This window comes from Procambarus clarkii, chromosome 13, assembly GCF_040958095.1.
Source record: "Procambarus clarkii isolate CNS0578487 chromosome 13, FALCON_Pclarkii_2.0, whole genome shotgun sequence".
Taxonomy (NCBI): domain Eukaryota; kingdom Metazoa; phylum Arthropoda; class Malacostraca; order Decapoda; family Cambaridae; genus Procambarus; species Procambarus clarkii.
This window is the reverse complement of record NC_091162.1, coordinates 21,978,874-21,995,672: the sequence shown is the minus strand read 5'-3', so window position 1 is coordinate 21,995,672 and position 16,799 is coordinate 21,978,874. Positions and strand designations below refer to the sequence as shown.

The following is a 16,799-nucleotide window of genomic DNA, read 5'->3' as shown; positions in this document are numbered from 1 at the left end:
TTGGAGATGTGGTAACAGTGGTGGTAGTTGGAGTTGTGGTGACAGTGTTGGTAGTTGGCGTTGTAGTGACAGTGGTTGTTGTTGGCGTTCTAGTGACAAAGGTTGTGGTTGGCATTGTGGTGAAAGTAGTGGTAGTTGGCGTTGTGGTGACAGCTTTGGTAGTTAGCGTTGGGGTGACAGAGTTGGTAGTTGGCGTTGTAATGACAGTCGTGGTAGTTGGCGTTGTTGTGATAGTTGTGGTAGTTGTGGTTATTGTGACAGTTGTGGTAGTTGGCGTTGTGGTGACAGTGGTGGAAGTTATCGATGTAGTAAATGTTGTGGTAGTTGACGTTGTGGTGACAGTGGTGGTAGTTGGCCTTGTGACGACAGTGGTGGTAGTTGGCGTTGTGGTGACAGTGGTGGAAGTTATCGATGTAGTAAATGTTGTGGTAGTTGACGTTGTGGTGACAGTGGTGGTAGTTGGCCTTGTGACGACAGTGGTGGTAGTTGGCGTTATGGTGACAGTGGTGGTAGTTGGCGATGTGATTACAGTGCTGGTAGTTGGTGTTGTTGTGACAGCTTTGGTAGTTAGCGTTGGGGTGACAGTGGTGGTAGTTGGCGTTGTAGTGACAGTTGTGGTAGTTGGCGTTGTAATGACAGTTGTGGTAGTTGGCGTTGTAGTGACATTGGTGGTAGTTGGCGTTGTGGTGACAGTAGTGGTAGTTGGCGTTGTGGTGAAAGTTGTGGTAGTTCGCGTTGTAGTGACAGTGGTGGTAGTTGGCGTTGTGGTGACAGTGGTGATAGTTGGCGTTGTGGTGAATGTCGTGGTAGTTGGCGTTGTGGGGACAGTGGTGGTAGTTGGCGTGGTGGTGACAATGGTGGTAGTTGGCGTTATGGTGACAGTGGTGGTAGTTGGCGTTTTGGTGGTAGTTCGAGTGTTGATGACAGTGGTGGTAGTTAAGGTTAGGGTGACAGTTGTGGTGATTGGCGTTGAGGTGACAGTAGTGGTAGTTGGTTTTGTTGCGACAGTGGTGGTAGTTGGGGTTGTGGTGACAATGGTGGTAGTTAGCGTTCCGGTAGTAATTGGAGTTTTAGTGACAGTGGTGGTTGTTGGCGTTGTGGTGACAGTTTTGGTAGTTAGCGTTTTGGTGACAGTGGTGGTAGTTGGCGTTGTGGTGACAGTCGTTGTATTTGGCGTTGTTGTGACAGTGGTGGAAATTGGCGTTGTTATGACAGTGGTGGTAGTTGGCGTTGTGGTGACATTCCTCGTAGTTTGCGATGTGGTGACAGTGGTGGTAGTTGACTTTGTAGCGGTAGTTGGCGTTGTGGTGACAGTGGTGGTAGTTGCCGTTGTAGTGACAGTAATGGTAGTTGGTGTTATGGTGCCAGTGGTGGTAGTTGGCGTTGTGTTGACAGTTGTGGTAGTTGGCGTTGTGGTGACAGTAGTGATAGTTGGCGTTAAGGTGACAGTCGTGGTAGTTGGCGTTGTGGTGGCAGTGGTGGTAGTTGGCGTTGTGGCTATTCTAAACGTTGTAGTAGTGGTTAGCGTTGTGGTGGTAGTTAGCGTTGCGGTGGTAGTTGGCGTTGTGGTGACAGTGGTGATAGTTTGCGTTGAGGTGGCAGTAGTGGTAGTTTGCATTGTTGTGACAGTGGTGGTAGTTTCCGTTGTAGTGACAGTTGTGGTAGTTGGCGTTGTAGAGACAGTGGTGGTAGTTGGCGTTGTGGTGATAGTTGGCGTTGTGGTGACAGTGGTGGTAGTTAGCGTTGTGGTGAATGTCGTGGTAATGGGCGTTGTGGTGACAATGGTGGTAGTTGGCGTTGTGCTGACAAAAGTCGTAGTTGGCGTTGTGGTGACAGTTGATGTAGTTGGCGTTATAGTGACAGTTATGGTAGTTGCCCTTGTGGTGACAGTTGATGTAGTTGGCGTTGTAGTGATAGTTGTGGTAGTTGGTGTTGTTGTAACAGTTGTGGTAGTTGGCGTTGTAGTGACAATGGTGGTAATTGGCGTTGTAGTGACAGTGGTGGTAGTTGGCGTTATGGTGACAGTGGTGGTAGTTGGCGTTGTGGTGACAGTTGTGGTAGTTCGCGTTGTAGTGACAGTGGTTGTAGTTTGCGTTGTGGTGACAGTTGTGATAGTTCGCGTTGTAGTGACAGTGGTGGTAGTTGGCGTTCTGGCAGAAGTTGGAGATGTGGTAACAGTGGTGGTAGTTGGAGTTGTGGTGACAGTGTTGGTAGTTGGCGTTGTAGTGACAGTGGTTGTTGTTGGCGTTCTAGTGACAAAGGTTGTGGTTGGCATTGTGGTGAAAGTAGTGGTAGTTGGCGTTGTGGTGACAGCTTTGGTAGTTAGCGTTGGGGTGACAGAGTTGGTAGTTGGCGTTGTAATGACAGTCGTGGTAGTTGGCGTTGTTGTGATAGTTGTGGTAGTTGTGGTTATTGTGACAGTTGTGGTAGTTGGCGTTGTGGTGACAGTGGTGGAAGTTATCGATGTAGTAAATGTTGTGGTAGTTGACGTTGTGGTGACAGTGGTGGTAGTTGGCCTTGTGACGACAGTGGTGGTAGTTGGCGTTGTGGTGACAGTGGTGGAAGTTATCGATGTAGTAAATGTTGTGGTAGTTGACGTTGTGGTGACAGTGGTGGTAGTTGGCCTTGTGACGACAGTGGTGGTAGTTGGCGTTATGGTGACAGTGGTGGTAGTTGGCGATGTGATTACAGTGCTGGTAGTTGGTGTTGTTGTGACAGCTTTGGTAGTTAGCGTTGGGGTGACAGTGGTGGTAGTTGGCGTTGTAGTGACAGTTGTGGTAGTTGGCGTTGTAATGACAGTTGTGGTAGTTGGCGTTGTAGTGACATTGGTGGTAGTTGGCGTTGTGGTGACAGTAGTGGTAGTTGGCGTTGTGGTGAAAGTTGTGGTAGTTCGCGTTGTAGTGACAGTGGTGGTAGTTGGCGTTGTGGTGACAGTGGTGATAGTTGGCGTTGTGGTGAATGTCGTGGTAGTTGGCGTTGTGGGGACAGTGGTGGTAGTTGGCGTGGTGGTGACAATGGTGGTAGTTGGCGTTATGGTGACAGTGGTGGTAGTTGGCGTTTTGGTGGTAGTTCGAGTGTTGATGACAGTGGTGGTAGTTAAGGTTAGGGTGACAGTTGTGGTGATTGGCGTTGAGGTGACAGTAGTGGTAGTTGGTTTTGTTGCGACAGTGGTGGTAGTTGGGGTTGTGGTGACAATGGTGGTAGTTAGCGTTCCGGTAGTAATTGGAGTTTTAGTGACAGTGGTGGTTGTTGGCGTTGTGGTGACAGTTTTGGTAGTTAGCGTTTTGGTGACAGTGGTGGTAGTTGGCGTTGTGGTGACAGTCGTTGTATTTGGCGTTGTTGTGACAGTGGTGGAAATTGGCGTTGTTATGACAGTGGTGGTAGTTGGCGTTGTGGTGACATTCCTCGTAGTTTGCGATGTGGTGACAGTGGTGGTAGTTGACTTTGTAGCGGTAGTTGGCGTTGTGGTGACAGTGGTGGTAGTTGCCGTTGTAGTGACAGTAATGGTAGTTGGTGTTATGGTGCCAGTGGTGGTAGTTGGCGTTGTGTTGACAGTTGTGGTAGTTGGCGTTGTGGTGACAGTAGTGATAGTTGGCGTTAAGGTGACAGTCGTGGTAGTTGGCGTTGTGGTGGCAGTGGTGGTAGTTGGCGTTGTGGCTATTCTAAACGTTGTAGTAGTGGTTAGCGTTGTGGTGGTAGTTAGCGTTGCGGTGGTAGTTGGCGTTGTGGTGACAGTGGTGATAGTTTGCGTTGAGGTGGCAGTAGTGGTAGTTTGCATTGTTGTGACAGTGGTGGTAGTTTCCGTTGTAGTGACAGTTGTGGTAGTTGGCGTTGTAGAGACAGTGGTGGTAGTTGGCGTTGTGGTGATAGTTGGCGTTGTGGTGACAGTGGTGGTAGTTAGCGTTGTGGTGAATGTCGTGGTAATGGGCGTTGTGGTGACAATGGTGGTAGTTGGCGTTGTGCTGACAAAAGTCGTAGTTGGCGTTGTGGTGACAGTTGATGTAGTTGGCGTTATAGTGACAGTTATGGTAGTTGCCCTTGTGGTGACAGTTGATGTAGTTGGCGTTGTAGTGATAGTTGTGGTAGTTGGTGTTGTTGTAACAGTTGTGGTAGTTGGCGTTGTAGTGACAATGGTGGTAATTGGCGTTGTAGTGACAGTGGTGGTAGTTGGCGTTATGGTGACAGTTGTGGTAGTTCGCGTTGTAGTGACAGTGGTGGTAGTTGGCGTTGTGGTGACAGTTGTGGTAGTTCGAGTTGTAGTGACGGTGGTAGTAGTTGGCGTTCTGATAGAAGTTGGAGATGTAGTAACAGTGGTGGTAGTTGGAGTTGTGGTGACAGTGGTGGTAGTTGGGGTTGTAGTGACAGTGGTTGTTGTTGGCGTTCTAGTGACAAAGGTTGTGGTTGGCATTGTGGTGAAAGTAGTGGTAGTTGGCGTTGTGGTGATAGTTGTGGTTATTGTGACAGTTGTGGTAGTTGTCGTTGTGTTGACAGTGTTGGTAGTTGGCGCTGTGTTGACAGTCGTGGTAGTTGTCGTTGTAGTGACAGTGGAGGTAGTTTGCGTTGTGGTGACAGTGGTGGTAGTTGGCCTTGTGACGACAGTGGTGGTAGTTGACGTTGTGGTGACAGTGGTGGTAGTTGGCCTTGTGACGACAGTGGTGGTAGTTGGCGTTGTGGTGACAGTGGTGGTAGTTAGCGTTGGGGTGACAGTGGTGGTAGTTGGCGTTGTAGTGACAGTTGTGGTAGTTGGCGTTGTAATCACAGTTGTGGTAGTTGGTGTTGTAGTGACATTGGTGGTAGTAGGCGTTGTGGTGACAGTGGTGGTAGTTGGCGTTGTGGTGACAGTTGTGGTAGTTCGCGTTGTAGTGACAGTGGTGGTAGTTGGCGTTGTGGTGACAGTGGTGGTAGTTGGCGTTGTGGTGAATGTCGTGGTAGTTGGCGTTGTGGGGACAGTGGTGGTAGTTGGCGTGGTGGTGACAATGGTGGTAGTTGGCGTTATGGTGACAGTGGTGGTAGTTGGCGTTTTGGTGGTAGTTCGAGTGTTGATGATAGTGGTGGTAGTTGAGGTTAGGGTGACAGTTGTGGTGGTTGGAGTTGAGGTGACAGTAGTGGTAGTTGGGTTTGTTGCGACAGTGGTGGTAGTTGGGGTTGTGGTGACAATGGTGGTTGTTAGCGTTCCGGTAGAAATTGGAGTTTTGGTGACAGTGGTGGTTGTTGTCGTTGTGGTGACAGTGGTTGTTGTTTTCTTTGTGGTGACAGTAGTGGTAGTTGGCGTTGTGGTGACAGTTTTGGTAGTTAGCGTTTTGGTGACAGTGGTGGTAGTTTGCGTTGTGGTGACAGTAGTGGTAGTTGGCGTTGTGGTGACAGTGGTGGTAGTTGGCGTTGTAGTGAAAGATCTGGTAGTTCGCGATGTAGTGAAAGTGGTGATAGTTGGAGTTGTGGTGACAGTTGTGGTTGTTGGCGTTGTAGTGACAGTCGTGGTAATTGGCGTTTTAGTGACTGTGGTGGTAGTTGGCATTTTGGTGACAGTGGTGGTAGTTGGCGTTGTGGTGACAATGGTGGTTGTTAGCGTTCCGGTAGTAATTGGAGTTTTGGTGACAGTGGTTGAAGTTAGCGTTGTGGTGACAGTTTTGGTAGTTGGCGTTGTAGTGACAGTTGTGGTAGTTGGCGTTGTAGTGACAGTGGTGGTAGTTGGCGTTGTGGTGACAGTGGTGGTACTTACCGTTGTGTTGACAGTTGTGGTAGTTGGCGTTGTAGAGACAGTTGTAGTAGTTGGCGTTGTGGTGACAGTGGTGGTAGTTGGCGTTGTAATGACAGTGGTGGTAAATGGCGTTGTAGTAACAGTTGTGGTAGTTGGCGATGTGGTGACAGTTGTGGTAGTTGGCGTTGTGGTGACAGTTGTGGTAGTTGGCGTTGTGGTGACAGTTGTAGTAGTTGGCTTTGCAGTGACAGTGGTGGTAGTTGGCGTTGTGGTAACAGTGGTTGTAGTTGGCGTTGTGGTGACAGTCGTGGTAGTTTGCGATGTGGTGACAGTGGTGGTAGTTGGCGTTATGATGACAGTTGTGGTAGTTGGCGTTGTAGTGACAGTTGTGATCGTTGGCGTTGTAGTGACAGATCTGGTAGTTCGCGTTGTAGTGAAAGTGGTGATAGTTGGAGTTGTGGTGACAGTTGTGGTAGTTGACGTTGTACTGACAGTTGAGGTAGTTCGCGTTGAGGTGACAGTAGTGGTAGTTGGCGTTGTAATGACAGTGGTGGTAGTTGGCGTTGTAGTGACAGTGGTGGTAGTTGGCGTTGTGGTGACATTCGTGGTAGTATGCGTTGTGGTGACAGTGGTGGTGATTTGCGATGTGGTGACAGTGGTGGTCGTAAGCGTCGGGGTGACAGTGGTGGTAGTTGGCCTTGTGGTAAAAGTGGTGGCAGTTGTCGTTGTGTTGACAGTGGTGGTAGTTAGCGTTTCTGTGGTAGTTGGCGTTGTGGTGATTGTTGTGGTAGTTAGTGTTGTTGTGATAGTGGTGGTAGTTGGCATTGTATTGACAGTAGTGGTGGTTGGCGTTGTGGCGACAGTTTTGGTAGTTGACGTTGTGGAGACAGTAGTGGTAGTTGGCATTGTGGTGACAGTAGTGGTAGTTGGCGTTTTGGTGACAGTGGTGGTAGTTTGCGTTGTGATGGTTTTTGGCGTTGTGGTGGTAGTTTGCGTATTGGATTTAGTTAGCGTTGTGGTGGTTTTGGTGACAGTTGGCGTTGTGGTGGTAGTTGGCGTTGTGGTGACAGCGATGGTAGTTGATTTTGCGGTGACAGTGGTGGTAGTTGGCGTTGGGGTGACAGTGGTGGTAGTTGGCGTCGGGGTGACAGTGGTAATAGTTAGCAGTGTGGTGAAAGTGTTGGTAGTTAGCGTGGTGGTGATAGTTGTGGTAGTTGTCGTTGTGTTGACAGTAGTGTTAGTTAGTGTTTTGGTGGTAGTTGGCGTTGTGGTGATAGTTGTGGTATTTACCGTTGGGGTAACAGTGGTGGTGGTAGCTAGCGTTGTGGTTACATTGGTGATAGGTTGCGTTGTACTGGCAGTGATGGTAGTTAGCGTTGTAGAGACAGTGGTGGTAGTGATCAATGTAGTGCTAGTGATAGTTCTTGTGTGTTCAGGGCTTGTTGTGATAGTGGTTGTCGTTGTGTTGTGTTGTGTCTTGGTACAGCAGACACAACCTGGTGTACACGGGGACGTATCAAAATTGTTCCCACATTTAATTGCTGCCATCTCTTTGGGAAAACATTTGGTTGTGCATCTTTTCTTACTAGCGACTAAATGTCTTTCTCTATTGCTGATAAAATGGCACTCTTTATGTGTCTTGGTGGTTGTCGTTGTTGTACTAGTGGTTGTGGTTGTTGATGTTGTGCTGGTGGTTGTTGTCGTTGTTGTACTAGTGGTTGTGGTTGTTGATGTTGTGCTGGTGGTTGTGGTTGTTGATGATGCGCTGGTGGTTGTGGTTGTTGATGTGCTGGTGGTTGTGGTTTTTGATGATGCGCTGCTGGTTGTGGTTGTTGATGTTGTGCTAGTGGTTGTGGTTGTTGATGTTGTGCTGGTGGTTATGGTTGTAGATGTTGTACTGGTGGTTAAGATTGTTGAAGTTGTACTGGTAGTTGTGGTTATTGATTTTGTACTGGTGGTTGTACTGGACGTTGTGGTGGCAGTAGTGGTAGTTGGCGTTGTTGAGACAGTGGTGGTAGTTTGCGTTGTGATGAGAATGGTGGTAGTTAGCGTTGTGGTGACAGTGGAGGTAGTTGGCTTTGTGGTGACAGTGTTGGTATTTGGCGTTGTGGTGACAGTGTTGGTAGTTGGCGTTGTGGTAATATTGGTTGTGGTTGGCGTCGGGGTGACAGTGGTGGTAGTAGGCGTTGTAGCGAAAGTGGTGGTAATTTGCGTGGTGGCTACAGTTGTGGTTGTTGTCGTTGTGTTGACAGTTGTGGTAGTTAGCGTTTCGATGGTAGTTGGCGTTGTGGTGATAGTTGTAGTAGTTGGTGTTGTTGTGATAATGGTGGTAGTTGGGGTTGTGGTGACAATAGTGGTAAGTAGCGTTCTTGTAGTAGTTGAAGGTGTGGTGACAGTTGTGGTAGTTAGCGTTGTGGTGACAGTGGTTGTTGTTGGCTTTGTGGAGACAGTGGTGGTAGTTGGCATTGAGGTGACAGTTGTGGTAGTTGACGTTGTGGTGACAGTTTTGGTAATTGGCGTTGTGGTGACAGTTGTGGTAGTTGGCGTTGTGGTGACAGTGGTGGTAGTTGGCGTTTTAGTGACAGTGGTGGTAGTTTGCGATGTGGTGACAGTGGTGGTAGTTGACTTTGTGGTGGTATTTGGCGTTGTGGTGACAGTGGTGGTAGTTGGCGTTGTTATGACAGTAGTGGTAGTTGGCGTTGTAGTAACAGTCGTGGTACTTGGCGTTGTGGTGACAGTGGTGGTAGTTGGCGTTATGGTGATACCAGACGTTGTAGTGGTAGTTGGCGTTGTGGTGACAGTGGTGGTAGTTGCCGTTGCGGTGGCAGCAGTGGTACCTGGCATTGATGTGACAGTTGTGATAGTTGGCGTGGTAGTGACAGTGGTGGTAGTTGGCGTTCTAATGACAGTGGTATTAGTTGGCGTTGTAGTGACAGTGGTATTTGTTGGCGTTGTAGTGACACTGGTGGTAGTTTGCGTTGTGGTGACAGTGGTGGTAGTTGGCTTTGTGGTGACAGTGGTGGTTGTTGGCGTTTTGGTGATAGTCGTGGTAGTTAGCGTTGTGTTGACAGTGGTGGTAGTTTGCGATGTGTTGGCAGTGGTGGTAGTTGACTTTGTGGTGATAGTTGGAGTTGTTGTGACAGTGATGGTAGTTGTCGTTGTGTTGACAGTCGTGGTAGTTGGCGTTTTGGTGACAGTGGTGGTAGTTGGCGTTATGTTGACAGTGGTGATAGTTGGCATTGTGGTGAGAGTGGTGGTAGTTGGTGTTATGGTGATACTAGACGTTGTTGTGGTAGTTGGCGTTGTGGTGGTAGTTAGCGTTGTGGTGGTAGTTAGCGTTGTGGTGGCAGTAGTGGTACTTGGCATTGATGTGACATTGGTGGTAGTTGCCGTTGTGGTGACAGTTGTGGTCGTTGACGTTGTATTGACAATGGTGGTAGTTGGCGTTGTAGTGACAGTTGTGGTAGTTCGAGTTGTAGTGACAATGGAGGCAGTTGGCGTTGTAGTGACAGTTGTGGTAGTTCGAGTTGTAGTGACAATGGAGGCAGTTGGCGTTGTGGTGACAGTTGTGGTTCTTGAAGTTGTAGTGACAATGGTATTTGTTGGCGTTGTGGTGACAGTGGTGGTAGTTGGCGTTGTAGTGACAGTGGTAGTAGTTGACGTTGTAATGACAGTGTTAGTTGTTGGTGTTGTAGTGACAGTGGTGGTAGTTGGCGTTATAGTGACAGTTGTGGTATTTGGCGTTGTGGTGAGAGTGGTGGTAGTTGGCGTTGTGGTGAGAGTGGTGGTAGTTGGCGTTGTCGTGACAGTGGTGGTAGTTGGCGTTGTAGTGACAGTGGTAGTAGTTGGCGTTGTAATGATAGTGTTAGTAATTGGTGTTGTAGTGACAGTTGTGGTTGTTAGCGTTGTAGTGACAGTTGTGGTAGTTGGCGTTGTGGTGAGAGTGGTGGTAGTTGGCGTTGTGGTGACAGTGGTGGTAATTAGCGTTGTGATGGTTTTTGGCGTTGTGGTGGTAGTTGGCGTTGTGGTGGTAGTTGGCGTTGTGGTGGTTTTGGTGACAGTTGGCGTTGTGGTGACAGCGATGGTAGTTGATTTTGCGGTGACAGTGGTGGTAGTTGGCGTTGTGTTGACAGTGGTGGTAGTTAGCGTTGTAGTAACAGTTGTGGTAGTTGGCGTTGTGGTGACAGTGGTGGTAATTGGCGTTATGGTGACAATGGTGGCAGTTTGCGTTCTAGTGAGAGTGGTGGTAGTTTGCGTTATAGTGATACCAGACGTTGTAGTGGTAGTTGGCGTTGTGGTGACAGTGGTGGTAGTTGCCATTGTGGTGGCAGTAGTGGTACTTGGCATTGATGTGACATTGGTGGTAGTTGGCGTTGTGGTGAATGTGGGGGTAGTTGTGGTTGTGATGGCAGTTGTGGTAGTTGGCATTGTTGTGACAGTGGTGAGAGTTTGCGTTGTAGTGACAGTGGTGGTAGTTGGCGTTCTAATGACAGTGGTAGTAGTTGGCGTTGTAGTGAGAGTGGTATTTGTTGGTGTTGTAGTGACACTGGTGGTAGTTTGCGTTGTGGTGACAGTGGTGGTAGTTGGCTTTGTGGTGACAGTGGTGGTTGTTGGCGTTGTGGTGATAGTCGTGGTAGTTAGCGTTGTGGTGACAGTGGTGGTAGTTTGCAATGTGTTGGAAGTGGTGGAAGTTGACTTTGTGGTGATAGTTGGAGTTTTTGTGACAGTGATGGTAGTTGGCGTTATGGTGATACCAGACGTTGTAGTGGTAGTTGGCGTTGTGGTGACAGTGGTGGTAGTTGCCGTTGTGGTGGCAGTAGTGTTACTTGGCATTGATGTGACATTGGTGGTAGTTGGTGTTGTGGTGACTGTGGGGGTAGTTGGGGTTGTGATGGCAGATGTGGTAGTTGGCATTGTTGTGACAGTGGTAATAGTTTGCGTTGTAGTGACAGTGGTGGTAGTTGGCGTTCTAATGACAGTGGTAGTAGTTAACGTTGTAGTGACAGTGGTATTTGTTGGCGTTGTAGTGACACTGGTGGTAGTTTGCGTTGTGGTGACAGTGGTGGTAGTTGGCTTTGTGGTGACAGTTGTGGTTGTTGGCGTTGTGGTGATAGTCGTGGTAGTTAGCGTTGTGGTGACAGTGGTGGTAGTTTGCGATGTGTTGGCAGTGGTGGTAGTTGACTTTGTGGTGATAGTTGGAGTTGTTGTGACAGTGATGGTAGTTGTCGTTGTGTTGACAGTCGTGGTAGTTGGCGTTTTGGTGAGAGTGGTGGTAGTTGGCGTTATGTTGACAGTGGTGATAGTTGGCCTTGTTGTGAGAGTGGTGGTAGATGGTGTTATGGTGATACTAGACGTTGTTGTGGTAGTTGGCGTTGTGGTGATAGTTAGCGTTGTGGTGGTAGTTGGCGTTGTGGTGGCAGTAGTGGTACTTGGCATTGATGTGACATTGGTGGTAGTTGCCGTTGTGGTGACAGTTGTGGTAGTTGGCGTTGTCATGACATTGGTGGTAGTTGGCGTTGTGGTGACAATTGTGGTCGTTGACGTTGTATTGACAATTGTGGTAGTTGGCGTTGTGGTGACAGTTGTGGTTCTTGAAGTTGTAGTGACAGTGGTATTTGTTGGCGTTGTAGTGACAGTTGTGGTATTTCGCGTTGTGGTGAGAGTGGTGGTAGTTCGCGTTGTGGTGAGAGTGGTGGTAGTTGGCGTTGTCGTGACAGTGGTGGTAGTTGGCGTTGTAGTGACAGTGGTAGTAGTTGACGTTTTAATGATAGTGTTAGTAGTTGGTGTTGTAGTGACAGTTGTGGTTGTTAGCGTTGTAGTGACAGTTGTGGTAGTTGGCGTTGTGGTGAGAGTGGTGGTAGTTGGCGTTGTGGTGACAGTGGTGGTAATTAGCGTTGTGATGGTTTTTGGCGTTGTGGTGGTAGTTGGCGTTGTGGTGGTTTTGGTGACAGTTGGCGTTGTGGTGGTAGTTGGCGTTGTGGTGACAGCGATGGTAGTTGATTTTGCGGTGACAGTGGTGGTAGTTGGCATTGTGGTAACAGTTCTGGTAGTTTGCGTTGTGGTGACAGTGGTGGTAGTTTGAGTTGTGATGACAATGGTAGTAGTTGGCGTTGTGGTGACAGTGTAGGTAGTTGGTATTGTGGTGATAGTGTTGGTATTTGGCGTTGTGGTGACAGTGGTGGTTGTTGGCGTTGTCGTAATAGTGGTCGTTGTTGGCGTCGGGGTGACAGTGGTGGTAGTTGGCGTCGGGGAGACGATGGTGGTAGTTGGCGTCGGGGTGACAGTGGTGGTAGTTGGAGGTGTGGTGAAAGTGGCGGTAGTTTGCGTAGTGGTGACAGTTGTGGTAGTTGTCGTTGTGTTGACAGTAGTATTAGTTAGCGTTTTGGTGGTAGTTGGCGTTGTGGTGATAGTTGTGGTATTTACCGTTTGGGTGACAGTGGTGGTAGCTAGCGTTGTGGTTACATTGGTGATAGGTGGCGTTGTGCTGGCAGTGTTGCTAGTTAGCGTTGTAGAGACAGTGGTGGTAGTGATCAATGTAGTGCTAGTGATAGTTCTTGTGTGTTCAGGGCTTGTTGTGATAGTGGTTGTCGTTGTGTTGTGTGGTGTCTTGGTACAGCAGACACAACCTGGTGTACACGGGGACGTATCAAAATTGTTCCCACATTTCATTGCTGCCATCTCTTTGGGAAAACATTTGGTTGTGCATCTTTTCTTACTGGCGACTAAATGTCTTTCTCTATGGCTGATAAAATGGCACTCTTTATGTGTCTTGGTGGTTGTCGTTGTTGTACTAGTGGTTGTGGTTGTTGATGTCGTGCTGGTGGTTGTGGTTGTTGATGATGCGCTGGTGGTTGTGGTTGTTGATGTGCTGGTGGTTGTGGTTTTTGATGATGCGCTGCTGGTTGTGGTTGTTGATGTTGTGCTAGTGGTTGTGGTTGTTGATGTTGTGTTGGTGGTTGTGGTTGTTGATGTTGTACTGGTGGTTAAGATTGTTGAAGTTGTACTGGTAGTTGAGGTTATTGATTTTGTACTGGTGGTTGTACTGGACGTTGTGGTGGCAGTAGTGGTAGTTGGCGTTGTTGAGACAGTGGTGGTAGTTGGCGTTGTGATGAGAATGGTGGTAGTTAGCGTTGTGGTGACAGTGGAGGTAGTTGGCTTTGTGGTGACAGTGTTGGTATTTGGCGTTGTGGTGACAGTGTTGGTAGTTGGCGTTGTGGTAATATTGGTTGTGGTTGGCGTCGGGGTGACAGTGGTGGTAGTAGGCGTTGTAGCGAAAGTGGTGGTAATTTGCGTGGTGGCTACAGTTGTGGTTGTTGTCGTTGTGTTGACAGTTGTGGTAGTTAGCGTTTCGATGGTAGTTGGCGTTGTCGTGATTGTTGTAGTACTTGGTGTTGTTGTGATAATGGTGGTAGTTGGGGTTGTGGTGACAATGGTGGTAAGTAGCGTTCTTGTAGTAGTTGAAGGTGTGGTGACAGTGGTGGCAGTTAACGTTGTGGTGACAGTGGTTGTTGTTGGCTCTGTGGAGACAGTGGTGGTAGTTGACGTTGTGGTGACAGTTTTGGTAGTTGGCGTTGTGGTGACAGTTGTGGTAGTTGGCGTTGCGGTGACAGTGGTGGTAGTTGGCGTTTTATTGACAGTGGTGGTAGTTTGCGATGTGGTGACAGTGGTGGTAGTTGACTTTGTGGTGGTAGTTGGCGTTGTGGTGACAGTGGTGGTAGTTAGCGTTGTGTTGACAGTCGTGGTATTTGGCGTTGTGGTGACAGTAGTGGTAGTTGGCGTTGTGATGACAGTGGTGGTAGTTGGCGTTGTAGTAACAGTCGTGGTAGTTGGCGTTGTGGTGACAGTGGTGGTAGTTGGCGTTATGGTAACAATGGTGGCAGTTTGCGTTCTAGTGAGAGTGGTGGTAGTTGGCGTTATGGTGATACCAGACGTTGTAGTGGTAGTTGGCGTTGTGGTGACAGTGGTGGTAGTTGCCGTTGTGGTGGCAGTAGTGGAACTTGGCATTGATGTGACATTGGTGGTAGTTGGCGTTGTGGTGAATGTGGGGGTAGTTGGGGTTGTGATGGCAGTTGTGGTAGTTGGCATTGTTGTGACAGTGGTGATAGTTTGCGTTGTAGTGACAGTGGTGGTAGTTGGCGTTCTAATGACAGTGGTGTTTGTTGGCGTTGTAGTGACACTGGTGGTAGTTTGCGTTGTGGTGACAGTGGTTGTAGTTTGCGTTGTGGTGACAGTTGTGGTAGTTGGCTTTGTGGTGACAGTGGTGGTTGTTGGCGTTGTGGTGATAGTCGTGGTAGTTAGCGTTGTGGTGACAGTGGTGGTAGTTTGCAATGTGTTGGCAGTGGTGGTAGTTGACTTTGTGGTGATAGTTGGAGTTTTTGTGATAGTGATGGTAGTTGGCGTTGTGTTGACAGTCGTGGTAGTTGGCGTTTTGGTGACAGTGGTGGTAGTTGGTGTTGTAATGACAGTGGTTGTAGATGGCGGTGTGGTGACAGTCGTCATTGTTGGCGTTGTGGTGACAGTGGTGGTAGTTGGCGTTATGTTGACAGTGGTGATAGTTGGCATTGTGGTGAGAGTGGTGGTAGTTGGTGTTATGGTGATACTAGACGTTGTTGTGGTAGTTGGCGTTGTGGTGTTAGTTAGCGTTGTGGTGGTAGTTGGCGTTGAGGTGGCAGTAGTGGTACTTGGCATTGATGTGACATTGGTGGTAGTTGCCGTTGTGGTGACAGTTGTGGTAGTTGGCGTTGTGGTGACAGTTGTGGTCGTTGACGTTGTATTGACAATGGTGGTAGTTTGCGTTGCGGTGACAGTGGTGGTAGTTGGGGTTGTAGTGACAGTGGTAGTAGTTGACGTTGTAATGACAGTGTTAGTAGTTGGTGTTGTAGTGACAGTGGTGGTAGTTGGCGTTGTAGTGACAGTTGTGGTATTTGGCGTTGTGGTGAGAGTGGTGGTAGTTGGCTTTGTGGTGAGAGTGGTGGTAGTTGGCGTTGTCGTGACAGTGGTGTTAGCTGGCGTTGTAGTGACAGTGGTAGTAGTTGGCGTTGTAATGACAGTGTTAGTAGTTGGTGTTGTAGTGACAGTGGTGGTAGTTGGCGTTGTAGTGACAGTGGTAGTTGTTGACGTTGTAATGATAGTGTTAGTAGTTGGTGTTGTAGTGACAGTTGTGGTTGTTAGCGTTGTAGTGACTGTTGTGGTAGTTGGCGTTGTGGTGACAGTGGTGGTAGTTGGCGTTGTGTTGACAGTCGTGGTATTTGGCGTTGTAGTGACAGTGGTGGTAGTTGGCGTTGTGATGACAATGGTGGTAGTTGACGTTGTAGTAACAGTCGTGGTAGATGGCGGTGTGGTGACAGTCGTGATAGTTGGTGTTGTGGTGACAGTGGTGGTAGTTGGTGTTGTAATGACAGTGGTTGTAGATGACGGTGTGGTGAAGGTCGTGATAGTGCGCGTTATGTTGACTGTGGTGATAGTTGGCATTGTGGTGAGAGTGGTGGTAGTTGGTGTTATGGTGATACCAGACGTTGTAGTGGTAGTTGGCGTTGTGGTGACAGTGGTGGTAGTTGCCGTTGTGGTGGCAGTAGTGGTACTTGGCATTGATGTGACATTGGTGGTAGTTGGCGTTGTGGTGAAAGTGGGGGTAGTTGTGGTTGTGATGGCAGTTGTGGTAGTTGGCATTGTTGTGACAGTGGTGATAGTTTGCGTTGTAGTGACAGTGGTGCTAGTTGGCGTTGTGGTGACAGTGGTGGTAGTTGGCTTTGTGGTGACAGTGGTGGTTGTTAGCGTTGTGGTGACAGCGGTGGTAGTTTGCAATGTGTTGGCAGTGGTGGTAGTTGACTTTGTGGTGATAGTTGGAGTTTTTGTGATAGTGATGGTAGTTGGCGTTGTGTTGACAGTCGTGGTTGTTGGCGTTTTGGTGACAGTGGTGGTAGTTGGTGTTGTAATGACAGTGGTGGTAGATGGTGGTGTGGTGACAGATGTGATAGTTGGCGTTGTGGTGACAGTGGTGATAGTTGGTGTTGTGGTGACAGTGGTGGTAGATGGTGGTGTGGTGACAGTCGTGATAGTTGGTGTTGTGGTGACAGTGGTGGTAGTTGGTGTTGTAATGACAGTGGTGGTAGATGGTGGTGTGGTGACAGTCGTGATAGTTGGTGTTGTGGTGACAGTGGTGGTAGTTGGTGTTGTAATGACAGTGGTTGTAGATGACGGTGTGGTGACAGTCGTGATAGTGCGCGTTATGTTGACAGTGGTGATAGTTGGCATTGTGGTGAGAGTGGTGGTAGTTACCGTTGTGGTTACATTGGTGATAGTGGGCGGTGTGCTGGCAGTGTTGGTAGTTAGCGTTGTAGAGACAGTGGTGGTAGTGATCAATGTAGTGCTAGTGATAGTTCTTGTGTGTTCAGGGCTTGTTGTGATAGTGGTTATCGTTGTGTTGTGTGGTGTCTTGGTACAGCAGACACAACCTGGTGTACACGGGGACGTATCAAAATTGTTCCCACATTTAATTGCTGCCATCTCTTTGGGAAAACATTTGGTTGTGCATCTTTTCTTACTAGCGACTAAATGTCTTTCTCTATGGCTGATAAAATGGCACTCTTTATGTGTCTTGGTGGTTGTCGTTGTTGTACTAGTGGTTGTGGTTGTTGATGTTGTGCTGGTGGTTGTTGTTGTCGTTGTTGTACTAGTGGTTGTTGTTGTTGATGTTGTGCTGGTGGTTGTGGTTGTTGATGTTGTGCTGGTGGTTGTTGATGTTGTACTAGTGGTTGTGGTTGTTGATGTTGTGCTGGTGGTTGTTGTCGTTGTTGTACTAGTGGTTGTTGTTGTTGGTGTTGTGCTGGTGGTTGTGGTTGTTGATGTTGTGCTGGTGGTTGTGGTTGTTAATGTTGTGCTGGTGGTTGTGGTTGTTGATGTACTGGTGGTTGAGGTTATTGATGTTGTCCTGGTGGTTGTGGTTGTTAATGTTGTGCTGGTGGTTGTGGTTTTTGATGTTGTGCTGGTGGTTGTGGTTGTTGATGTTGTGCTGGTGGTTGTGGTTGTTGATGTACTGGTGGTTGAGGTTATTGATGTTGTCCTGGTAGTTGTGGTTGTAGATTTTGCACTGCTGGGTGTA

At 48.4% G+C, this 16,799-nt stretch overlaps 1 protein-coding gene across 1 annotated transcript in view; it reads right to left on the bottom strand.

Annotated features, from left to right (window-relative positions):
• Positions 1-1,502: 1,502 nt before the first annotated feature.
• LOC138364398 (mucin-3B-like) overlaps positions 1,503-16,799 on the bottom strand; it is a 28,712-nt gene continuing 13,415 nt past the window's right edge. The window contains exons 8-14 of the mRNA XM_069324017.1: positions 14,817-16,152; positions 13,377-14,378; positions 9,468-12,194; positions 7,663-9,272; positions 5,172-7,194; positions 3,488-4,382; positions 1,503-2,249 (exon numbers count right to left, since the gene is read on the bottom strand). Coding sequence (XP_069180118.1) covers positions 1,503-2,249; positions 3,488-4,382; positions 5,172-7,194; positions 7,663-9,272; positions 9,468-12,194; positions 13,377-14,378; positions 14,817-16,152 — 10,340 coding nt within the window. The remainder of the gene's footprint in view (positions 2,250-3,487; positions 4,383-5,171; positions 7,195-7,662; positions 9,273-9,467; positions 12,195-13,376; positions 14,379-14,816; positions 16,153-16,799) is intronic.